At 45.0% G+C, this 25,500-nt stretch overlaps 1 protein-coding gene across 1 annotated transcript in view; it reads right to left on the bottom strand.

The window, feature by feature from the left end:
- Positions 1 to 6,308: 6,308 nt before the first annotated feature.
- The window catches only part of PLCG2 (phospholipase C gamma 2), a 146,280-nt gene continuing 127,088 nt past the window's right edge, over positions 6,309 to 25,500 (bottom strand). The window contains exons 27-33 of the mRNA XM_004280106.4: positions 25,106 to 25,315; positions 23,501 to 23,646; positions 22,462 to 22,576; positions 21,381 to 21,548; positions 16,895 to 16,983; positions 7,345 to 7,529; positions 6,309 to 6,649 (exon numbers count right to left, since the gene is read on the bottom strand). Of these exons, the coding sequence (XP_004280154.1) occupies positions 6,607 to 6,649; positions 7,345 to 7,529; positions 16,895 to 16,983; positions 21,381 to 21,548; positions 22,462 to 22,576; positions 23,501 to 23,646; positions 25,106 to 25,315 (956 nt within the window). The 3' untranslated portion in view covers positions 6,309 to 6,606. The remainder of the gene's footprint in view (positions 6,650 to 7,344; positions 7,530 to 16,894; positions 16,984 to 21,380; positions 21,549 to 22,461; positions 22,577 to 23,500; positions 23,647 to 25,105; positions 25,316 to 25,500) is intronic.

The raw sequence follows: 25,500 nt of genomic DNA on the forward strand, positions 1-25,500 counted from the left end.
TGTAGCTCCCTCCACTCAAATTATAGTTGTGAGATCCATCCATGCTGTTACAGCTCAGTGATTTGTAGTCGCTGTGTTTGCTCCATTGTGTAAAGACACAGTTTAACAGTTGTGCAGTAGATGGACAGTAGAACTCTTTCAGGTTTTGCCTAGTGTGAATCACAGTACTACAGACAGTCTTGTACATGTCCTTTGGAGGCATAGGTATGCACTTCTAGTAGGTATACAGTTGTCCCTCAGTATCTGTGGGGGACTGGTTTTAGGACCTGCTGTGCTACAATACTCCCAGGATGCTTAAGTCTCACAGTCGGCCCGCCTTATCCGTGGATTTGGCTCCTGCAGAGTCAGCCAGTGTGGATTGGAAACATAGTACATTACCTGAAGTTTTGTTGAATCCACGGATGCGGAACCTGCAGATACTGAGGGCCAACTGTATTTAGGAGTGGAATTGCTGGTCATAGGGTATGCACGTGGTTACCTTCGGTAGAGAGTCAAACGTCTTTACAATGTAGTTTGCTACCAATTTACAGAACAACCAGTTGCTCTACATTCTTGCTAGCAATTGATAGTATTGTTAGGCTTTTCAGTTTTTGCCACTCCAGTAAGCAATTAGTGGTATCTTATTGTCTTAATTTGCATTTTCTCTTACAGATAATGAGTAAGCATCTTTTCATTTGCCTATCAGCCATTTGGATGTACTCTTGTGAGGTGCTTATTTATGAAATACACCTTTCCCTAATGAATTATGTTATTGATTTAGAGGGATGGAGTCACATTTTGACTGAGGTTCTTTGTCAGAGAGATTGTTACAAATGTCTTCTTCCATCCTGTTGCTTGCCTTTCCATTCTACTAATTATATGTTCTGATAAACAGCAGCTCTGAGCTCTAGCAGAGTCTAATTTTGTCTTCCTTCAGGGGTAGTGCTTTTGGTGTTCTGCTGAAGCAACTGCTCTCTACTCTAAGATTGTGAATGCCTTCTGCAACTGTTACTGTTTTATCTTCTCCATTTTGATTTGTAATCTAACTGGGCTTGATTTTTTTTTTTTTTTGGCTGCGTTGGGTCTTCATTGCTAAGCGTGGGCTTTCTCCAGTTGCAGCGAGCAGGGGCTACTCTTCGTTGTGGTGCCTAGGCTTCTCATTGCGATGGCTTCTCTTGTTGTGGAGCACGGGGTCTAGGCGTGCAGGCTCAGTAGTTGCAGCACGCGGGCTCTAGAGTGCAGGCTCAGTAGTTGTGGTGCACGGGCTTAGTTGCTCTGCGGCACGTGGGATCTTCCTGGAGCAGGGATCGAACCCCTGTCCCCTGCATTAGCAGGCGAATTCTTAACCACTGTGCCACCAGGGAAGCCCTAACTGGGCTTGATTTTTGTGTGGTGTAAGTAGGGGTCAGATTTCGTGTCTATTGGTGATGCTAAAATGAATTTGCTTAATAGATATAAATAAATAAATGGCAAAAACTGTGAGTACTGACTCACAGCCAATGATCAATTGAGTTTCCACTGGACACAATTTGCATTTCTAGGGGCAAGAATCATCTGAATTACTCACAGTGGAAGGTGTAGAATCAGATAATCAGGACAGCTGGTAGCCTAAACATGTATTGTTCTTTGAATTCTTTGAACCAGTTGTTAACATTTTCTTGGTTCCTTTGTTAATAAAGGAGTTAAATAAATTTTTGGACGTGTTCAATTTTATATCTTTATGAGAGTTATGATTTTATCTGTTTTTAAAAAATGACCTTTTAGCAGTTCTAATTCCTTTGCTTTTTACTCCTCCCTGTTTACCTTCAAGTGCAAGGGTTTGTCATAGATTGTTCTCAAGTTTTTGGACCAGGGTGACTCGTCCAGTCATCAGTGGATGAGGGCTGGGGATAAAACAGTTGTAAGGTACACAGTGTGGCTTCCTGCCCACGGGACTTGATGACAAGAAAATACAATGGCTGACAGCTCTCCTGTGCCCTATCACTTAGTCGAGAAATACAGGTGTTTTTAGTAACATTATTGCCCCTCTAGCACAGAGCATTCTTCCAAAGACTGACAAATTGCAGAGTGGTCACGTGTTAGTTTTAGAAACTTGGGTTTCTACATAGAGTGAGCTTTTGCTGAAAGTAAAACCAGTAACCTATAGAAAAGAGTAAAGGATAGAAAAACCGATTGTTTAAAGAGAATTGTAACTGTACCTATCTTGTGACTGACCTGTTTCTTGTTTTTAGGAGAACAAAAAAAGTGAATAGCTTTTAAAAACAATAACAACAAAATGCTTCCGGGTAGATTGCTGTATTCAATGAGACCAAATTTTATTTTTTTTTAATGTGACACAGCCGTTAAACTTTCACGTTAACAACAGCCAACGTTTGTGTAACTCATTCACACGATCTTCTGTGTACACACAAGCACACACTACATAAAAAATAAATTAAGCTTTAATAATGAAACACATTTACAAATGCATCTTCTAAAAGCCTAGCAAAAAGTTAAGAAATATGGACACTTCTGAGACAGGATCACTGTAGAAGCTGGCTCTTCAAGAAGAAAATATTTTGAGAAGGAAAAGCCTGAGGCAAATCACTGAGTATTCTTCAAATGCCAGTTTTGTAATTCTCCATATTTCTTAATCTACCTATTAGCTTTCTGTTGGCAAGAATATAGCTTTTAGGGTTGTCTCCAAAAAGTTAGATGTCACCTAAGTAGAAAGTTCAGCTACATTCCTTCTGAAACTTAAAAGAAGTAGAGCCCCTTTTAGCTGTCCTTATTTCCAAATACGACTCATCCTTAGTGGCCCTAGATCAGCGACTGTAAAATTTTATGTTCAGAGACCTCAGCAGTGAATTTTGAAAACCGGTGTATGCCCTTACACATTTCCAAATTGATGTCTAAAATTTCTCATCCTAAATAGTTGCAAAGGATCGAAGTGCCGGCATGTTGTAGATGCTGCAAAACGGTTACATCCCCTTTAAATTTAGCCAAGAGGCTCTAAGTACAATAGGTGGTGGCCACTACCATCCTTTCAAAAAATTAAACAAGGCAATTTTTTAATGGTAGGAAATGCTACATTTTTCGTTTTTACTCACTGAATTTGTATTTTTATTCTACTTCCCCCTCAAAATTTTAGCCCAATTATTCTTGGCTTTTATGTTGTTTAGTTGCATATTTGTAACAAAATTACATATCCTGTCATCATAAGGCTCTTACATATTTTAAACTTCTTCTGGACTGAGTTTAATAAACAAATAGGGTGCACATTTTAATAAAAGTACTAACTAAACACAGTAACATATCATTGGCAATGTATCACTTAAGGAGCTGAAGAAGGCTTCTCCCTCCAACTATTTCATCTCTGTATAGATTAATATTATCTTTGTTAGAATTGTCACGGTACAGTATCACTTCTATTCTCCCTTTTCGATTTTATGTATGGAAATATTGGTGGTCTTTCACAGAGATAGAAGAGAACAGAAGGAATTATGTGACAGCAGCGTAGCTGAATTCTTCCAACTCCTTCAGAACTACATGCTAAAGTAAATACTCAGAAATCTTGGGTGTTCCTTCAATTTTGTTGAAAGCAGAGAATTGGGAACCACCAGCATTGCAGAAGGATTTGTATCCTGTTAAAGAGGCTCTCACTTTCCAAACACCATATTTTGATGTTTACATCTTGAGTCATGCTCTACAGTCAGACTGACTATGGGGAAAGATGTTTTCTTCGGTAAGGAGAGAAAAGGGCATTTTCTCGGGCAGATGAATCTTCGGAAAGAGTACAATAGGAAGGGGAGGATCTGAAAATTGATCCCCTAAAACTAACTCCCTGGAAAGGTCTGGTAGATTGCTAGGGGTAAGACTGGCCCACTTCAAAAATTATTGGCCTTGGGGGCTTAAGTTTAGTTTTTATTTAACTATGTCATAAAGCATATAAATTATTAGATTATGTCGCCTTCTTAATTAATAGAGCAGCAGGTCCTCAAATGTATTCCACTGTAACTAGTCCCGTAAGATGTTTGTTGGCAAAAGGGTTCTCAGATCAAATTTGGGAAAGGGATATTCTACACCCCTCTTCACTGTGCACATTAGAATAGCCAAGTTTTACAGTAGAGAAATTAACTTTCTATAACCTAAACTTCACAAACTCAAATTATCTAACCAGCCTCCTCCATTTATATTTCCACGTAATAACGGATGTTCACCATTTCCTTTATCAATTAGAATAAAGACTATTTTACACATAGGCAATCACGGCTTGACTCCATCGATGTTCCTGCTATTTCAGGTTGTTCCTATCAATCACGATTCTCCTTGACCTGAACTGGCTGTGCTCATTACATGGCTGTTAAACCACAATCTCAGCTAGATACTTTATACTTAGGTTATGTGGCATCTGGGCCCCTCACTTTCTCTGTGTCTCAACCTAGAGAATCCTCCCACCACCAAGAACCAGATTAATGTGTTACCCTATTAAGGGGAGAGTGTAGTGCCAAAGCAAATATTCTCTAATGGTGGATTCAAGTCACTGTAGCACGGAGGAGCAGGAGCCGGTTTTAGGGGAGAGGGTTCTTCCCAGCACCATCGACAGTATAAACCCTCTCATATGCCTGCTCTGTCTCTGCATGAGTATGGCTCGGTATGGATTCTACGAGATAGCAGCTGAAAAGATGCTTAGCTTCTGCCTTCTGTGCTACCACTTCTTAATTTTTTTTGACACAGTAGCAGAAAATCCATTTTAAGCAGAAAGGGGATCCTGGTCTTACCTTTTGGCTTTAAAATGGAGTGAGGTGGAAGGTTTATGTCTTTTATTCATCCCTAGCTGAAAACAGGTAATGACATCAACACCTGAGCTTGTAGAGGTAATGCTGGAGCCAAAAGGGGCTTGTGGCTGGAGGTGCAATAATTAGGCTCCAGTGGCTTCCTGGCCAACAGCCAATGGGGCACTGGCTACAGAGTCTGAAAATTCCCTCCATGCAGTGTTCAATTCAGTGCCTTTTCCATCTAACCTTTCTTGAATGTTGATTTGAACATTTGCTACCATCGGGAATGTTCTTCCCTCAGTTGCTGGCTGCCAAATAAAATAGCAACTCCAACTCAAGGAATAACTAAGTAATAAGAGCAGCCTGACCAAGGTGAGGCTGTTAGGTATACTCAGGGCTTCATGGAAGATAAAACGCATTTCTTTTAGAAGCACATGGATAGGTTCCATGAGACCAGTAACCATGGCTTTTTTTTTCTTTCCTTAATTTTTTTAAGACCTGGAACCCCCAGACTTTGGCACAGTGCTTGGTGTATGGAAGTACTTGATAAACTTTGGCACAGTGCTTGGTGTATGGAAGTACTTGATGAACTTGCGTGGAATGGAGGGATGGGGTCTTTTGATGAGACAGAGCATGGCTGCCTTTAAGGTACTCTCCAGCTAATGCGTGCACGCTAAACCCAGGATAATAAGGGGTGGGCGGAGTGGATTTCTAGGACACAGTTCCATCCAAGTAAAGCCACCAGACTGACTGCTGGTTTGTGGCTCCCCATCAGTCACTTGTTTCCCATAGTTCCCTTTTGTCTCCTAAGTTAGTTCTCAGTTCCCTCTGACCAAGTTGTGGCTCTACGGACCACTCCCCACCCCCCGCACACTATCCTCGCCTTGAAAAAGCCTTATTAAAGCATCACACTGTACAAATCATTAAACTGCATCTCAAGATGTAGAGGAGGATCATCTTGTCCTAGGTCGGTCTGCCCCTTTGTGGGTGGCCGAATCTGAGATTTTCTGTAGTTTCCTAAGGCTTCGCTCACTGCTCCAGAAAACTGGATAATCCAGAGAGCCTACCCTGTATCACGCCGTTTAAGCAGTGAGTGACCTCTTGCCTGTGGACAGCTGCAGACCCGGAACTTCCCTATGGCTATGCAGCCAGCTCATAAGTGGACGGAGCAGGGGTGAGTGAGAAGCTGGCCGCGCCTTCAGGGGCTCTGATCAGCTCTGTAAATCAAAGAGGCCCCAAGATTTCCACCCTTGACCCCCACTGCCCCAGTCACGAAGCAAGTCTCTGTCTTAATGGATGGGCTCCACCCCCAGCCCCGTGTCGTGTATGGCAGCAGGTCGGTTCAGCCTGCTGGTGGTAGTTAAAGTGCTTTGACCCGGGGCAGGGCAGGGCCCTCTCTGGGCCCTGGTAAATTCTGATGGCCTTAAGGGCGTTCAAATCGTTTCCAGAATCTAATGAATTAGTTTCTTAGAGATGGGGCTCATCTTCTGTGGAAGTCAGTTACCTGGGTCTTTAGGGGCCAGGGAAGGAATCCTGCTCACGCTACAGGTCGTGCACAGAAGCTCTAACCGATCAAGAATTGCATTGCTTTTATTCAGTGAGGTCTGGAACACGAGAGGCCGAATGTGAGCAGGTTTTGGGGGTCCTCTATAGAGACTATAAGTTAAGAAATTGTCCAAGTCGAGAAAGTTACCAGGAAATTACCCCAACTCATGCCACTTGGGTCGACTTCAGAAACGTCATCTCGCTGACAGGCTTGAGGAGAGGATGACGTCACACATGAGCATGTTCCCAGGGTCCGAAGAGAGCACACAGTCCTACATGCAAACACACGCGCACACACGACACCTTTACACATGGAGCCCGGCTTCTATGAGTAGAACTTGCTGTTGCTGACTCTCTTCTCTCTTAACCTGAAATGAAACAGATTTCACCGTCATCCATTAGTCTAGGACATGGGCCACGTGCTGAACTCTGACATTTCTCTGTCCACACATGTGCAGGATATTCGGGGCTGCAGGGTACAGGGCAGAGTTGGGAGAAGTGAGTCCCTGGCAAAGACACGTAACTTCCGTGGATCTGTTTCCTCACTGGTCGTTGTCCTGGGGTCACTGCTACCGTGTAGGCGTGGTCAAGAGGAAATGAAAGTAACATGGTAAGGAGTCTCCATGCTGTTTGCAACAGAGGTTGCTGCTGGCGTTTTCTTGACGATAGCTCTTGGTGGAGCAGGACTGCCTGGCACACTTGGCGGGCCCTCCTTACGCGTCCGTAGCACAATTCAAAGCATCCCTTGTTGCGGAGGGGGAGGGATTCTGTTTCGATTTAGGAACCATTGGACTAGCCCATGCTTGGGAAGTCTGGAAGCGTTCCTTAAACAGTAGTGGTCGTGGCTTATTTGCACTCTGACACTCAAGAGTCCCTCTCATGAGGACAGTTCGGCTTAGGGAAGGTGCAGATGCTTAAGCTCTAACTGTAAGTAATTGATGGAGCAAAGAGAAGTAGAGGCAAGGGTGTCAGGATTTCTAAAGATGGAGGCTTTCCCGCAGCCCTGGCCCCAGGGCCCAGCATCACAGTGGCTACAGGGTCTGCGGGCGGGGGGCTGACCCACCTGCGGTTGCACTTCTCCTGGTACAGCTGCAGCTGGTTCTCGTTGACGTTGAACTCTCTGACCAGGGCATCCCGGTTGGCGCTGCGCAAGTTCTGGTGTGTGTCGTACAGAAAGAGCTGGTTGTTCAGTTCTTCTTGCCGCCTCCGCAGCTGGCGGCAGGAGGAGTAAAGCTCCTCTTCGCTCTCCTGGAGAACAGAGGTGAGAACAACCATGTGGGCACAGTGTCCTCCAAACCAGGATGTGGGGCATGGCACCTGGAGGGTGTGAGGGAAGGGAGCACAGGGCAGACCTGTCATCTGCTGGGACCTTCCCAGAAAATCTAGGGCCTCTTTTAACCAAAGATAAACTTGCAGTCACTTACTCCACGGGAAGCAAGCAGTTTAGAAACTCTGGTTCTCGAGGAGGGGGAGCTTTACTGTGAAACACTGAAATAACAAACGCACTGCCCGCTGATCCTGTTTCTTAACCAAATCTGTTTTTTCGTGGGTCTGTGTCACCTTCTGGCTCTCATCCAAATGCAAAGGTTCTCTGCTTATAGTGGAACACAGCAGGTGAGGCAGAGGGCAGCCTGGATGGGAAGTAGCTTAGTGGTGGCCTGGGGGCTGGAGTGAGTGGAGACAGCTAATGAGCAGGAGTTGCTTTCCGGGGTGATGAAAATATTCCCAAACTGGTCATGATGATGGTTACACAACTCTGAATAGACTAAAAACGACTGAACTGTATGCTTTTAAGTGGGTGGAATGTACGGTATACGAATTATAGCTCAATAAACTTGTCACCCCTGCTGTGGCAAAAAGAGGCAGGGAAACGTCAGGCTATACCCCCAGAGATGGGCTTGTCACTCTGGCCAGTAACGACGACTCCCCTGTCACCGCCGCCTCCAGGCGTGTGACCCAAGCCAGGCAGATGGGTAGCAGCCCTGGGCCTCTGGTCAGTGCTCTTGGTAAAAAGCAAGTTTCTTTTCTTGGGGATCAGTGGAAAGAGTGCTGATTGTTTCCAGGTGCTAGCGGTCCCGTTGCTATCGCGTCGAGAAAGAGAGGGAAACAGAGCCACTGGGAGAGCACCTGGGTCCAGCCATGACTGTAACAAGCCCTACTCCTAAACCCCGCAGTTGTCCGAGCCAAAATATTCCCCCCATTATGCTAAGGGGAAAAAAAAATCTTATCGGGTAAGGTGTTTGTATTTCAGCATGGGAGGAGGAGGGTGTGTTGCCTCACTGATGTTTTTAAAAGGTCTCTGTCTATTGTGCAAAGGATGGCTACTCAGGGGGTGGGTCTAGTGGCTGTTACCACTGGTGCAGTAGGTCGAGAGACTCCAGGGCTACAAAAACGGGCATCCATATACACAAGTGGGCTGCTTTTGTCATTTATTTTTATAAAACATGTCTCAGACCATAGCTTGGTCTGAAATTTTTTTCTCACCTTAACGACCTAACAAACCATCATGGATATCCCCGGGGTAACAGGTAGAACTCTGACTTTGGAGAGTGGGGAGAGAGATGGTAAAGGTTATTCTAGCCACTGGCACAGTGCTGAGGAGTAAAACGATGATTGTCTTTGCACAAGGAGTGGAGGTAAAATGGGTAGTTCTTGGTAACTGATTCAACGTACTGAGTGAGGCACTGGCAAGGGTCCATAGTGACTTCTCTTAAACGTCTATCCTTCCTCAAGGAGACCAGCTTTCCTTCCTATTAAAACTAAAGCAAAACAAAACGAAAGCCACATTGAAGTCTTCACGCTGTACTACAAATGGTCTCTTTTCACCTGCTCTCCGCCTAGAAGAAAACAACTTACGTTGCTTTCATATATGTAATGATGAGTAGCACTGATGTATATACACTACCAAATGTAGAAGAGATAGCTAGTGGGAAGCAGCCGCATAGCACAGGGAGATCAGCTCGGTGCTTTGTGACCACCTAGAGGGGTGGGATAGGGAGGGTGGGAGGGAGGCTCAAGAGGGAGGGGATATGGGGACATATGTATGCATATGGCTGATTCACTTTGTTATACAGCAGAAACTAACATTGTAAAGCAATTATATTCCAATGAGGATGTAAAAAAAAAATACACCTTTTCCACTAATGCTTTTAAAATTGCAGGCCTTTGTCTCCTTTTCTGAATCCCAAAGCATTTACAGCTGTGATATAATTTAGTCCTATGAGATACAACATACATTCAGAAAAGTATGTAAAACATATATACAGTTTAGTGAATAACTATAAAGCAAACAGCTATGGAGACACCAGCAAGTCAAGAAACAGAGCATGGTCTACTCTATGTACCCCTCCCAATCAAGACTCCCTCCTTCCCTCTTAGAATTTTGTGATAATTATTTCCTGGCTTTCTGTTGAGTCTGAGTTGTCACAAAAATTTAGTTTTTCTTTTCCAAGTCAACGGTTATTTCTGTTTTCTAATACATGTATCTTACCAATTTTTCTCACCATTGCTTCTTGCATTACATTCCTTCTTGCTTACCATGGTCATTCTCTTAGCAAAGCTTATTAGTACTAAATTATCTGTCTTTGCATTTCTGAAAATACCTTCATTTTGCCCTCGCTCTTGAATGGTAGCTCTTAGGATGTAGAATATCTAGACCCACAGCTGTGTATCTAAGGCATGTTGAAGGTATCCCTTAGTCTTCAGGCTGCTATTGCTATACATGGAAGCACTGCTGTTATGTGTCAGTCGTCTGTAGTTAATCTGTCTTTTCTTTTGTAATTTTCTCTTTACTCTGTATTCTGCCATTTCAGTAGAATATGCCTGAATGTGGGTCTCTATACTGCTCTGTTTATAGTTGGAGGATGCTTGTCTCTTCAATGCTGGAACATTCTCAGCCATGGTTATTCCAATGTTGGAGCTTCTCATTTTACGCTTTTTTTTTTTGCTCTTTTAGTATTTTTACCTTGTCTTGCTGTATTAAAGCAAATTCCCCAAACACAATCTTCACATTTATTAATTCTTTCCTTAACTGTACCCATTCTGTAATTTCCTACTTATTAATCTTAAAAACTTTTTTCAGGACTTTTTGATTCGTCTTTCCAGGGATTTCTTTATTGGTCCTTTCATTCCTACCTTTTCTGACTAATTTTAAGAAGGGTGGCTCTTTTTAAAATCCATGCATCCACTGGGTTCCCTTTTAAATTTTTTTTTAAATTTCAAAGTTATTTTCAGCTTCACTGGAGTCAATTCTCTTGCTTTTGTGCTTGTGAGATATATTAGCATTATTTTCCTTGAGTGTTAAAATTTTAATGTGCAAGGTCATCTGGAATGGGAAGTTTCTTTCCTCCTTCAGTCTATACACGGGCATCTAGTTTTCTGAATGCTCTAAATGGGGGACTCCCAAGGGCAGGGCCAGCAGTGTTACAGTGATAGTCTGGGGCTCTAGGTTCTCAGGAATACTACTAACCCTGTCTGTGTCCTGGCTGCAGGGCTGTATCCACTTTTATCCCATCCCCTCAAGCAAGCAGCTGACCGCTGGCCTAAGTCCTGGGCACCTGCCAAATCTCTTTTTATGAAGGGTGTTTCAGAAGAGTGAAGCCCACTGGCCCCAGGCCATCTGTCTGTGTACAGCCTATGTACAGTCCCATTTGTATTAGCACACACAAATGAAATACATAAATTATGTATCCAAACAGAAGGAGTAATAAAAAGAACAAAAGGCTAAGGAAAGACTGAATCAGTGAAGATAAATTTAGAAATGGCTGAATTGGTAAACCCAAATACAAAATAAATGCAAGAGCGAGGTTGTTTTATGGGAAAAATACAGAGTCAATGAAGTAGATAATCTGTTATCTATACTAATCTAGGAAGTATGGAAGGCTTGATTTGTGACTCAGGATATGATCTATCCTGGAGAATGTTCCACGAGCACTTGAGAAGAAAGTATATTCTGTTGTCTTTGGATGGAATGTCCTATAAATATCAATTAAGTCCATCTTGTTTAATGTATCATTTAAAGCTTGTATTTCCTTATTTATTTTCATCTTGGATGATCTGTGCATTGGTGAAAGTGGGGTGTTAAAGTCCCCTACTATGATCGTGTTACTGTCGATTTCCCCTTTTATGGCTATTAGCATTTGCCTTTTGTATTGAGGTGCTTCTATGTTGGGTGCATAAATATTTATCATTGTTACATCTTCTTCTGGATCGATCCCTTGATCATTATGCAGTGTCCTTCTTTGTCTCTTGTAATAGTCTTTATTTTAAAGTCTATTTTGTCTCATATGAGAATTGCTATTCCAGCTTTCTTTTGATTTCCATTTGCATGGAATATCTTTTTCCATCCCCTCACTTTCAGTCTGTATGTGTCCCTAGGTCTGAAGTGGGTCTCTTGTAGACAGCACATATACGGGTCCTGTTTTTGTATCCATTCAGCCAGTCTGTGTCTTTTGGTGGGAGCATTTAATCCATTTACATTTAAGGTAGTTATCAATGTGTGTGTTCCTATTACCATTTTCTTAATTGAATTGATTTGCATTTGTTATTAGAGGTCTTTTCCTTCTTTTGTGTTTCCTGCCTAGAGAAGTTCTTTAGCATTTGTTGTAAAGCTGGTTTGGTGGTACTGAATTCTCTTAGCTTTGGCTTGTCTGTAAAGGTTTTAATTTCTCCGTCGAATCTGAATGAGATCCTTGCTGGGTAATCTTGGTTGTAGGTTTTTCCCTTTCATCACTTTAATATATCCTGCCACTCCCTTCTGGCTTGCAGAGTTTCTGCTGAAAGATGAGCTGTTAACCTTATGGGGATTCCCTTGTATGTTGTTTTTCCCTTGCTGCTTTTAATATTTTTTCTTTGTATTTTATTTGATAGTTTGATTAGTATGTGTCTTGGTGTGTTTCTCCTTGGATTTATCCTGTATGGGCCTCTGTGCTTCCTGGACTTGATTATTTCCTTTCCCGTATTAGGGAAGTTTTCAACTATAATCTCGTCAAATATTTTCTCAGACCCTTGCTTTTACTCTTCTTCTTCTGGAACCCCTATAATTCGAATGTTGGTGCAATTAATGTTGTCCCAGAGGTCTCTGAGACTGTCCTCAATTCTTTTCATACTTTTTTCTTTATTCTGCTCTGTGGTAGTTATTTGCACTATTTTATCTTCCAGGTCACTTATCCGTTCTTCTGCCTCAGTTATTCTGCTATTGATCCCTTCTAGAGAATTTTAAATTTCATTTATTGTGTTGTTCATCATTGTTTGCTCTTTAGTTCTTCTAGGTCCTTGTTAAACGTTTCTTGTATTTTCAGCATTCTGTATCCAAGATTTTGGATCATCTTTACTTTTATTACTCTGAATTCTTTTTCAGGTAGACTGCCTATTTCCTCTTCATTTGTTTGTTCTGGTGGATCTTGTCTTTCTGGTGGGCAGGACCATGTCCGGTAGTGTGTTTTGGGGTGTCTGTGACCTTATTATGATTTTAGGCCGCCTCTCTGCTAATGGGTGGGATTGTGTTCTTCTCTTGCTAGTTGTTTGGCGTAGGGTGTCCAGCACTGTAGCTTGCTGGTCGTTGAGTGGACTAATGTGGCTCTGTTTATGTACTGAATTTTTAAATTCAAAAGATAATTTTTTTTTTGGTTTCAAATTCCAGAAGGTCTTTTTTAGAGCTTTAATGTACCTCCAAATAAAGCACTGATGTGTTAGGGTTCTCATAAGATGGTTCCGGCAGCTCTAGTTCAACTGCCAGGCACCTGTACCGGGTATTCACCTGGTCTTTCCTAGTCACTACGTGCTTGGTTTACCACTGCATGCTCACGGCTTTGTATGTGCAGCAGTCCCACCAAGGCACTGGGACACAGTGGAGGCACCTGGTTTCTGCTGTTTGGGAGCAGCACTGGTCCAGCTCTGGCTGTTGAGGCACGAGGAGGGCCTTTCTCTCTGTCTCCAGGTCTCACGACTGTAAAGAAGTCTTTCCCAATGTCCAACGCCAGGCCCAACTCAGCTCCCGAGTGCAGCACCCCCCTACTCATCCTCCGGGAGTTGAGTGTGCCCCGCAGCCCTTCTCCAGAGGGGTATGTGTGAATCCACACGTCGGCTCTGGCTGAGCCTTGCTGGGAACCACAGACCCTGGTCTTTCCAACTAGGCCACTCTACCCCTTGTACCTTAGCTCCCACCCAGCATGAAGGTGAGCGCTGACGACCCCGGGATCTGTACTCAGAGATCCTGGGGCTGCCAGTTTTCTCAAACGTACCCTCCGGATACTGCCAGCTTGCCCGGCGATAATAATTAGGGTGACTATTCGAGCTTCCGTATTTCTCCTGCTCCATTCTTCTGAATCTCACAAGTCTAGATCATTTGAGTGAAGGAGGCCATTTTCAATTAAGGACAGGATTGCATATAATACATCAACTTAAAAGAAACTGTTTACTTCCAGAGCACAATTCGACATGTATCCAAAAATATATGGTCTTTTATTTTCCTCTTTGACCTATCATTCCATTGCGAAGTAGCTAGTCTCAGGAAGTAATTTTTAATCAATGTTACATGAAGACCTTCATTATTATAAAGTAAAAAGGTGCAAACCACCTAACTGTCCGTCAGTGGGAGAAAGGCTAAGTGAATTAAGGACCTCCGCCTGATGAAACAGGCATTAATGGCTTTGAAAATGGTAAGAATATGGAAAAATGCTTAGCATCATCTGTGAAGTGAATAAAGGGCACATATTCATATTATATGAATCCAACTATGAAAATATCATACGCAAAAAATTATCAGGCAAAGGAAAGATATCTAAATGCTAGCAGTAGTTATGTACAGGTGGTTTATGGGATTTTTTCAACCTCCCCCTTCCTTCGTTTTCCTACTTCTCAAATTAAGTATCATAGGTAATAAAGTGGTGTTAAAAAGACCCTCCGTAAACCATATATACAGCTAACAGAGTAACAGAATTGATAAGTGATTGTGACATTTAAATGGCTTCTTCAGAAAGGGCTCAACGTGCTTACTGACAGCTTTCTGGGGGCTTTAAACTCTTATCGCAGCCAGTGTTTTACGAGTAAACTCCATCTCAGCTCGCACTGGATTCATTCTTTGCTCAGACAAGGCTTTCTGGAAGCTGTTTACCAGAGAGTGTGCCTGGCGTCACAGAGGATACATGATAAATAAAACGCGGTTTGACCTTGGGCACCCAGGTGTCCCAAACACACACCTCTCATCACAGTGTGGGGCACACAGGCCAGACGGTGCCTGTGAATGGCTTACAACCAGGTGACAGATGTGGAATTAAATAAAAGCTCGGGAAGCAGTAGCAAAGATGAAACCTGCACGTACTCAGACAACTCTTCCCCTGGGAACCCCACACAAAGGCCCCTCTTCCCCCCACCCTCTCAGTGGCCTCCCCAGCAGAAGCTTCCCTCATTAAGGAAGTCAAAGCTGGATAAATACATTTTCTTTTAAATACACTAACTGCATCTGCCGCCGGTGCTACCTAGTCATTTAAAGTCTTTATAATGCTTCCAGGTTGTTTAACGACAGCTTTGTAGAGCAGTGTGTAGACGAATGCTCAACGAGGACTACCAGGAAAGGGAGGAACGTATATAAAACTTTCATGTCGGGTTTCCCTGGTGGCGCAGTGGTTGAGAGTCTGCCTGCCGATGCAGGGGACGCGGGTTCGTGCCCCGGTCCGGGAGGATCCCACGTGCCGCAGAGCAGCTGGGCCCGTGAGCCATGGCCACTGAGCCTGCCCGTCCGGAGCCTGTGCTCCGCAACGCGAGAGGCCACAACAGTGAGAGGCCCACGTACCGCAAAAAAAAAAAAAAAAAACCTTTCATGTCGAGCATTTCTATCACTTCGAATCATGAAAGGTCATTTTTTGGATCCATAATTTAAGGCTCAAGTGAAAACTGATCTTCATATAAACATTACATTTACTTTGACAGAGTCCAAAGTGCTAACATTTAAAGTGTGTTTCAAAATGGAGAACCTTCATTATCCATCCCCTTATCTTTTTCAGACAGTTTCATCATCACGAGCTTATTTTATACCACCAAACTGTCACTGAGGTTCTCTGGCCCCACCTACCGTGCCTGGTATTTTTGCATCCCCTTCCACCTTGATGCTTCTAAAATGCTTTTGAAACTATCAAGGTTATCAAAACTGAACGGAAGGCAAACAGCTATGCAGAAAACCTAACGTTAGGCTTTTAACTGCGTGGGCGATGACTATGGCTGTTCAAAGGCATCCCCCTCCTTGCCTTCTCTCTTCCCCACTGGACGGTGCTCAGCTCCACAGGCACACCTGGGAGATACTGCAGGTTGGGTTCCAGACCATCCCAATAAAGTGAATAGTGCAGTAAAGCGAGTCACACACATTTTCTGGTTTCCTGGTACATGTAAGAGTCACGTTTCCACTATACTATATTAACTATGTCTAAAAAACAATGTACCTACCTTAACTAAAAATACTTTATTGCTAAAAAATGCTAACCGTCATCTGAACAAGTCATGGTAATAACAGCCAAGGTCACTGATCAGCATAACAAATACAGTAATAATGAAAGAGTTTGAAATATGCAAATTACCAACACGGGAGACGGAGACATGAAGAGAGCAAATGCTGTTGGAAAAACGGAGCCAACAGACTTGCTGGTCACAGGGTTGCCATAACCCTTTAACTCGTTTAAAAAAACGCAGTATCTGCAAAGCGCAATAAAACGAGGTATGCAACACTGACCAAGCCCACGTCAGCCCTCCGGGTTTTCCAGGTTCTCCCAAGAGAACTGGGGCGAGCACAGATTCACCCAGCCCATGCTGAGTGTTGTGGTTAGGGGAGTGGAAAGACCTTGGGAGACTGTACTGGCCACATATGGGGCCTAGTGGGGTTCATTCTATAGGAGAGGCCATCACAGAGACTCGGAAGCTCTAGAATCACAATACATACCATCAAACCCAAGACCAGAACTCCCCACTCCTCGGTGCTGCGTTCTTAACCTTGGTCGTCACCAACCTTATCTCATCCTCTTTCATAATTCAAGGAGGCCAAGCCCTTTCCATCCAGCCTACCCAAACTGGTTAACCAAAGGAGAGAATAAGTATCTTCAAGGCTGCTGCAAACCGAAAGAACAAGAAGGCAGGCTCCACCAACAGCACACAGAACCACAAAAGGAGTGCCACTCGCTGTGGGAACTTGAGGTCCATGAATTCCCTTCCCCAGGACAAGCCATGACAAAGCTTTGCTGGATGCTTGCAGACCTTTGGAAGGTGAGGTAAACCAACAGGTGAGGTAAAGCACGCAGGAAAGATGCGTTTACCTAGAAGAGCACTGTCTTGCCTGGCTCTGGCTAAAATGAAACCAAAGAACTTCCAAAGAGCTTCTCCCTTTCCAACTACACAACCTCTTCACAGAATCATATAGCATCCTGCCAGAAGAAAGGCCGCTGGAAGGAAAACCCTAGGACCTCGGAGGAAATCTGTAGCTAAAAGGAATCCTTCTTTTATGGTGTGGCATGTTTGGCTAGATAATTCTCCATGTGTTCCAAGTCCCTCAGCCATACTCATTGGTCGTCTCCACCCCACCAGCAGACATACATAGCTCAGGGCACCCCAGCTGGAGGGTCTCCACCCACCAGGACTGGCCGCATCTCACAGAAAACCAGGAGGGAAGCCAGCTCCATGTCTTCACTGTAGCCGTTCTTCAGAGGAACAGATCTAAATCCTGCAGAGTGGAAAAACAACACCAAGGCAGGCAGTTAATGTCACACCTTTGCTTTCTTGGAGTACCCAGGGATCACATACCCAGTACAAGGAGCAGAGGAGTCAGTGCCCCATGCTGGGGGCTGACTTCCTTCCTGGGTGCCACAGGTCCCACCCTGATGGTTGGGGAGGGAGGCTGCAGAGCACAGCCTTGACTGACAGGTCCATCCGGAGAAGTGAAGTTAAAAATACCTGTCATCTAGAAATGAAAATGACTCACTCAGAACAAATTAAAACCCACAGAACATTGCACATTGAATTCAGAGCGACTACAGCTGTAGTTTCAATTCCTTAAATACTCCTGATGAGGCCAAAGACTCAAAGGAGTAATGAATCCCCACATTCAGTTTCTGCACTTAGCCCTTTACAAAGCTTAGGACGAGGGAGTGTTTTCTCTTTAAAGATTTCCAAGGGGAAGAAATCTTCCTGTCCCCTGGCAGTTCACAGCAGCATTGATCATTCTCCTCTAAAACCCATTCCCAATTTACAATTAGGACCTGTGTCTGACGGTCTTTTAAATGTTTCTTTTTATTTAGGAGAGGGTTGAGGTGGGGCTGAATTCCCCCCACCCCTCCCCATTAAGTAATGTTTAAGGCAACACCTCTCAAGCTTGGTTGGTTTGCTTGTTTTGATGAAGTAGTATAACTGAACACACAGTAGAAATTAAAGTCTCGCTTCCACCCACTCATAACCCCTTATTCCAGAAGGAACCACTGTTAACAGTATCTTTCCAAAATAGCCTATGCATATGTTTGTTTCCCTTAAAATCGCAAAGGATAGTACGCTGCCCAGCAATTCTGTACCTTACAGTTTCCACTGACCACTGTATCTTAAGGATTTACTATATAGCCCTAGTATCACTTTGAAAGTTTTTAAATTGAAATATAGTTGACGTACAATATTATGTTAGTTTCAGGTGTATTACATAGTGATTTGATATTTGCATACATTATGAAATGATCACCACAGTAATTCTAGTAACCATCTGTGCCCAAAGTTAGTACAGTATTACTGGCCATGTTCCTTATGCTTTTATATTATATCCCAGTAGCTTCTTTGTAAGGAGAGATTTGTACCTTGAAAGCTTCTTATTTGCGCTGTATCTACTGCTTGTCTGGGACAAGCAACGCTCAAAGTAGGGCATGTGGGCTAGTTTCTCTGTGCCTTCCACCACTCAGGTTTTGGCTTGTTTGATGACTAGTCTTATTTCTCTTAGAGAACCTTTTTTTAGTCTGTCAGTTGATTTATCACCTTTAAATAATATCTATTGAATCCCTCACTTTCGACTGCTAATGATGAGGAAATTGGCATGCTTATGTAACTCTATAGCTTCTCTCCCTTTTCCTCCCCTAATCTGGGTAAGCTGTATTATTATTTCTCCATCAACATGGTGTGTAATATTTGTGTTCCATTTTGTAACCATAATTCTCCCACAAAGGGAGGCTTAGTTCTGTAAAAGAACATGACAAGGAACACTTGTATACTCACAACCTAAATCTTACCATTAACCTTTCACTATACTTATGTTTATCCACCCACCAATCTATCACGTGTGATATTTACTTCATATTTCAAAGAAAGATGAAGGCCTCTGTACACTTCTCCTTATGTCAGCATGAATCTCATTAACAAGAAGTCAGTATTTGTTCAATGTCCCTTTTGTGATATAAAATTTACAATGAAATGCACAAATTTTTAAAAATGTCCAATGCTCACCACCTTCTTACTGAACTGAACTTTTCCATCAATATTTTGGCTGGCTAAATTTGTCTTTTGTGTTCTTGAATACGAGCTCATGGGACATATAATCCCCGGACTGTGCATGTGTGAACACATCCATCCTGTGATTTTATACTTGAGTGACAGTGTGAGTGGGTATAAAACTCTCAGGTCACACTCTTTTCCCTGGAGGATTTTGGGACCACTGCTCTCCTTGAATTTTGCTGTAGAGAAGTTTTCTGGCCTATTTTCTTTTCCCCTTAGAGGTGTTGGGAATTATGGTGATGTGGATCACCTGTGGGTCTTATTAAAATGCAGATCCTGACTCCAGAGATCTGGGATGGGGCCGAGATTCTGCATCTCTACTGAGCTGATCTGTGAACAGTGCGGAAGCAGTCAGTCTAGGTACTGATTGATGTTAGAACGTGCTGAACTGCTGTGCACTGTGGCGTTCTGGGGGGCAGCCCGCGCACCCCGAGCAAAGTGGTGCGGCCCAGCGCGTGCCTCCAAAGTTGGAGAAGTGAGCTCTGTCCCTCCTTCGGCTGGACGTCTCCAGTTCCACATACCTCCTGTCACTGCTCAAGCCTCATTTTTAGGAGCAGCCCTTCACATAGATTGGGAGTAGGGCTGAACGGTGTTTGCCAATTTCACTAAAAATAGTTTGGTTCCGTTTTTCTTCTTACTGGTTTTGGTTACATCACAGAGGAAAGGGAAATAGAGACATCTTTTGACGTAGCAGCAGTATTTTTGGCTTATTAGGAGTAGGGGAGGCCCTGAGGGTGGCCTGCGGAGTAGGGAAGAACATGGGGTTTGAATCCCAGCTCTGGTCGGAAAGGTGCGTGACCTTGACCTAGTTAATGAACATCTCTAGGCCCAAAGTGCTTATATTTAAAGAGCGGAGATGATAAAACCCCTTTCACAGGACTGCTGTGAGGATTAAAAGAGAAAGAGTTTAAGGCACGAAGCACCATAAAGGCTGCCTCCTTCTTTCCCGAGCTCCAGCTGGCTTAAAAGCTTAAGTGCGTCTCTAATGACAACGGGCAGAGTTTATTTTCGAGTTCGATGCCTTATGCACGAAGGTATTGTTATTCTGTGTCATGCCTGCCATGAATATGGATGTACAAGGCAGTGCTAGCAGCGGGACAGAGAGAGAAGGTCTTACTGGGAGCATCTCACAGCTGGGGGAAGGGTCACGTTTTTTATCATCCTTGAGATGTTGTTTGTTTTTTAAATCTCTCCAAGCTAAGCCGTAGCATTTTCTAGATGATTCAGCAGGACACTGTTAGGTGGCTGGTCAAGAGGGTTCCTCGGCTGACCTCTCTCTAAGCCTTGGGAAGGGGCTACGGTTCACATCCCTCCTCAGGGACCCCGTAAGGAGGGGGAAACAGCAGAGCCACTGCTCTGTGTAGGATGAGTCCAGGGGAGGTGGGTTAGGAAGGGGTGGGCACAGTTACCACAAAAAGAAATGTGTCCTAAGCCTTACTTATTGGGCTAATGTAAAAGAGGCAGATCGCAGAGTAAAGTCCTGCGGCTAAGTTGCTGGGTTTAGTTTCCAGTGGGGGCAAGTTAACCAAGGGGGCTGGCAAACGTCAGGCCTCTTGGACCTTCCAACCGAGTGTTCACTGCTGTCATTAAATCAGGAAGATGGTACTTCTTCTCAAGTTCCTGTTTCATCTACTCATTCGCTTAGGACTGTGTTTCCTCGATAGGACGGGCAGCCTAGGTCTCACCCGGTTTTCTGCGAGTGCCCTCTGAGGAGCTGGCCACACATGAAGATTGCTGGGCCCACCCAGCCTGGCTGAACGGGAACACCCTGGGATGGGCCTGCATTTTCTAACTGGAGCACCCCACACACAGGTCTAGTTGTAGAAATGATTAGGTGTGTATGATATAAATGTAGGGACTATCTGGTATGTTCCAAGTTTAGAAAAAATTTAAAAAAAAAATAGGAAACAGGACCCAAGGTTTCCAAACAACATCAAGAGAAAAGACTATCTTTGTATACAGATCACTGAAATGACAGTGATCTCTGGCTCTCGAAAAATGACCCTTGGAAAATAGGGGAACAGTGAGTGACCTCATGAGGAATTTAGAAGGATCTATGACTGGGGTCTCTCAGAAATACAGGGCCCTTCTCAAAGCAGGAAGGGGTTTCGTGTGGGAAAGGAATCACAAGAAGAAGAAGTGAGTCAGCCATCCCAACCTCATAGAAGAGGAAGGTGGTGCTCCGACAGCCCAGGTGACTTGCCCAGGGTGACGTGGGGAAAAGCAGGCCTAAGACTGTAGTTCCGGGGCTCTTCCTTCCCCGGGAGCAGCTTACCAGCCCCTGAACCTGCCTGAGGAGAGGCCAACAGCTTCTAACCTTCCAAAAGGAAACCAAACTACAGTGCCAGGTGGACCGTCAACTAATAATCCCGTTTTGGATGCAGAAGCCCCACTGTGACCAGCCCGGCATCTCATCCTGCCACTTGCCGCGGTCCCTGTCCCAGCTCACGGGAACTCCCACGAGATCAGCTGTCCAACCTACCCATGATTTAATAGAAGCCAGGAAAAAGGCTTTTTCATTCTTTTCAAAGCCAGCAGCCCAGACCCAAAAGGATGCCAATCCAAGCCAAACATTATCATTAAAACGGGTCTCACCTGATTTGATTCCTTTAATGGGGAAAGTGGCATGTGCGAGAAAGTTGGGGTCGCTGAACATATCTTCCTCGTAAACCACAAAGCGTAGAAACGCGAGGTTTGGGTCATAAATTTCAAACGTCACCTTCTCCTGTGTTGGAGCCCAAACAGGGCTTAGGCCGTTGTCATCTGGAAGGAAATCCAAGCTCACTTAGAGGCCCCATTCGTCCTGCCCCCTCTTGGTTACACCATCTCTACATCCATTGGCTTTGAACGGTGTAAATACACATCTAGGCCAGGAGCTAAGAAATAATTTTTTTTCCACTGCCATCACAGGCCTGGCCCTCAGTAAGCAGGGGGGAGGCGACCACCGCCCCTTATAGATCTCCCACCTCAACCCCCTGGGATTGGGGGGTGGACAACAGTGCAGGAACAGGTAGGTTTGGACAAGAGAAAAGGAGACATGGGAGCCACATCCCTCGTCTGATGGGGGAGGCGGGTTAGGTGCTCTGAAGAGATAGTGGGATTTGGAGTTGCCAGGGGAGAACCAGCCTCAGGGAGTAAGGTAAATAGTTAACTTTCACCCTCCACAAAGGCCAGTTTCACTGGTCAGCACGTGAGCTGTTCATCGGGCTACCTTCTACCAGGGGCAGTGGTCCCAAGCCTTAAAAGGCCCACAGTTCAGGTTTTTCCAGGCCTCAGATGGCAGAACAAGCATTCTCTGGGCTTCCCTGGCCTCTGCGGGTTAAGATCACCCAGGTTGGGCTGCAGCCTTTTGGGTCAGGTCAGCCACATCCTCTCTTAGCCCTGGACTCAGTAGGCAAGCAGGTGAGGGCTGATGCACAGGTGAGAGGGAGCTGGAGCCCTGCCGGGGCCTCCCAACGTGAGTTACAGGCTGAGAAACACAGCTGTGGGTCCATGTCCAACTCTTTCATCACGTGGCCCTTTGTTCCCCCCGCCCCCCGAGCTCCCCATAGCAGGCAAGGGGGATGAAGGGAAAGACCTGGACACCAGTGCGTTACCGCATCCCCGATGACTAGCATCCCCAACCTGTGATTCAACTTGCCTGAAGTTTAATTGAAGAAAGGACCCAGCAACTTACTCACAACTGTTGTTTTGAACTTGTTGTTGTCATATTCGGCTCCGCATATTTCCACCTCCACAAAGGGACATGCAATACTTCGTCCAGGTTTGGGAAGATGACGAGCCCCCAGCACCTAGGACACCAAACGCAAGGATTAGAACTCTCCCGGCTCCATCCTGGGCAGAGCCAACAAGTTCCACGTGGGTGGGTTCTCATTTCTTCACTGGTGAAGTACTAGACCCTCCTACAGTGGACACCCCTACTGCTTCCCTTTTGTGGATGAGGAAATAGGGGTGGAGAGTCAGGGAGGATTCCCACAGCTGTTAAGGATGAGCTGGGATGGCAGCCCCAGTGCCAAGAGACTCAACAGGTGGACCTCACCTGTGCACAGAAATGCATACGCCCAGGCCAGCACCTACAGAGATGGAGTTCAGTCACTCAATTTCTCAGCCCCTCCCAGGAAAGGATGGGGGAGAATGTGGAATCCTTTTTGTTAACAGGCCTTTTTTTTAAATTTTTAAGAACTTTGGTTATTTATATATGCTTCAGTTTTTCTTCCTTAATCTTATGAGAAATGCAGTTCATTTCCCTACCTTGCATCATTTCCCAAACGGGAGAAAACAAAAACTCTAACAAAGAGACAACACCTTCTCTGAAAGTTGGACCAGTTTAGAAAAGCTTTCACCCCTCAAAGTGGCCACGATGGGGACAAGCTCTCTCCTCCATAAAGACCAGAGAGCCGCTTCTCACATGTTTGATTCCCCTTTTTTTCTGACCAGATGCTGACCTCACAGGGACCCTGGTGAACCCAGCCAGAGACAGATTCATAGCTCATCCCCGCAAACAAGGGGAGGTGACCAAGCTGGACCTGGGAAGGTGCCCTTCCCTCCCCTCTTCCCCTGCAATGACCGTGGCAGGCACTGCAGTTAAGATCCTGACCCGTGTCTGGGTGTTGACGGTTTAAACCAGGTGACCGGTGTCGTTAGGCAGCGGGCTGGGCCATCCCCACGCTGCACAGCCCCGGCCCCACGCGCGCGGAAGGAGGGCTGGGCCTTACCTTGACCGTCAGAGTCATCAGGATCTTCCTCTGGGACTCGGGCGGCATGGGGTCGTACTTCTCCGCCCTCATGCTCTCGGGCTGCAGGACGTAGCCAGTCCGCCCATTGAGGGAAAACAGGGCGTGGTTCATCTGCAGGTACTTATCTGGAGAGGAAAGATAACTGCTGATGAAAGTGAGGCAAGAAAAGGGGCCCCAAGGTGCTGGGTAGGGGATGATTTATACCTTTTTCCGAAAATAATTTGAGGCAGCTGTTAAAATAGGTATCAGACTCAAATATATGGGTTTAAAAAAATCCATTAAAAACCAATGTTACGGGAAGAAAATGTGGGATTAAAAAAATCTCAGACTGGGGACACCTTTCCAAGTAAGATACAAAATCCAAATGTATTCAAAGCTAAAAATTGCCACAAAGAACAAAATTTCCATAAAAGTTGATGTGCTGTAGAAAAATCAGTGTAACTCAACTGACAGGTAAATATCTATATGTAAATTTAACCTGTTAAGAAATCTGGTAACTGTGTGCTGTGAATACCTAAACCCCCTTAGAAAAACTGGGTAAGAAGCATGAACGAAGTCTGCGGAAAAGGAAACACAAATGCATCTTAAGTACATGTTACTCATAAAAAGAGAAGTTACCAGTAAGGGAAGCTGTGACTACAGTGTAACATCAGTTTTCACCTATCGAAGACTGAAAAGTTTTGCTAAAACTAAGTTGGTCAGCTTTTGCCAAAAAGGGGGTAAACGTCTCGCCCGCTCGCACTCCTGCCTGCAGTCCCCATGGAGAGCAGGGTGGCTAAGTGTCTTCGCTCAGACCCTCCTGGATACAGGGGTGCAGTGGTTTTCCTCAGGGCCAAGTTGATCAAAGCTGTTTGACCCAGCCTGCACTTCTGAGAATTCTGCCCCACAGACGTGCTCCCGTATCTAAAGTGATGCTCACGTAAGGTTACAGGGGGTAGTGCCGTCTGTAGTAGCAAATGAAGGGAAATAACCTAAATGTGCCTCAGCCGGGGATCAGGTGAAGACCTTATGGTTCTGCTCAGTGGAATCCTATGCAGGCACAAAAGTACAAAGGAGACGACTGATCAACAGGTCCTCCAAAGAGGCTTAAATACCCACCAAAGTGCAAAGCATCGTGAGTAATGCCACCCTTTGCATAAAGAAGTTGGGCGTGTTGGCCTTCCCCAGCATATGATTATCTCCAGAAGACAGCCCGGGCAGCAAGCCCTCAGAGAAGGATGGGCCCGGAGAGGGGACCGGAAGACAGCCACTGAACACCTGAATCCATTTGCCTGAAGCTCAGTTCCTAGACTTTTAAATTACGTGTGTGGATGCATTTCCTCTCTCTCTTAAACCGGACTGACTTCGCGTCTGTCACTTGCCATCACGGAGCCCGTCACGCAAGCACCTGGCATGCCCAGGGGTCCCCGTCATCACTCTGTTCAAGGGGATGGGCCTCGCGCTAGCATGCTGGCTGAACTCTGACAATTCCTAAGACAAACTACGCGCTCTGGCCACCCCATCACACCGGTGGCCCCAGCAGACGGTGCCTGGAATAATGCTCCGTCGTCTCAGATTCACTGGCCACAATCAGCCCCCTTTTACCTGGTGTCTGGAAATTGAGTGCCACCATCTGGGAGCCACACAGCCAGAGGCGGAAGGGGTCGTAGTTGGAGGAGTCCACCCGCTGTCCCTTGGGGTAAATGCGGGTCAGGCCCTTTTGATTGTATTTCAAGAGATCGTTGGGTTTCTGTCTGACGATGCTGTCAGCCTTTGTCTCCACGAAGGAGCGGATTTCTCGGAAGTCGGGGTTTTCTGCACAAAGAGAGGGAGTCGCGTTTATTCTGTGTCTCGCACATTTTCTTAACGCCTAATGTACTGGCGGGATGTGCAGGTCGTGAAATGAAACCAGGAATCTCTCCCGGATGAGACATTCAAGTGGTTATGACGATACTGCCATAATTGGTTCTGCTGTGGGCTTTCCCCTCCGGGGCCGGGCG

Source organism: Orcinus orca, chromosome 20, assembly GCF_937001465.1.
Source record: "Orcinus orca chromosome 20, mOrcOrc1.1, whole genome shotgun sequence".
In the NCBI taxonomy this organism is placed as follows: Eukaryota; Metazoa; Chordata; class Mammalia; order Artiodactyla; family Delphinidae; genus Orcinus; species Orcinus orca.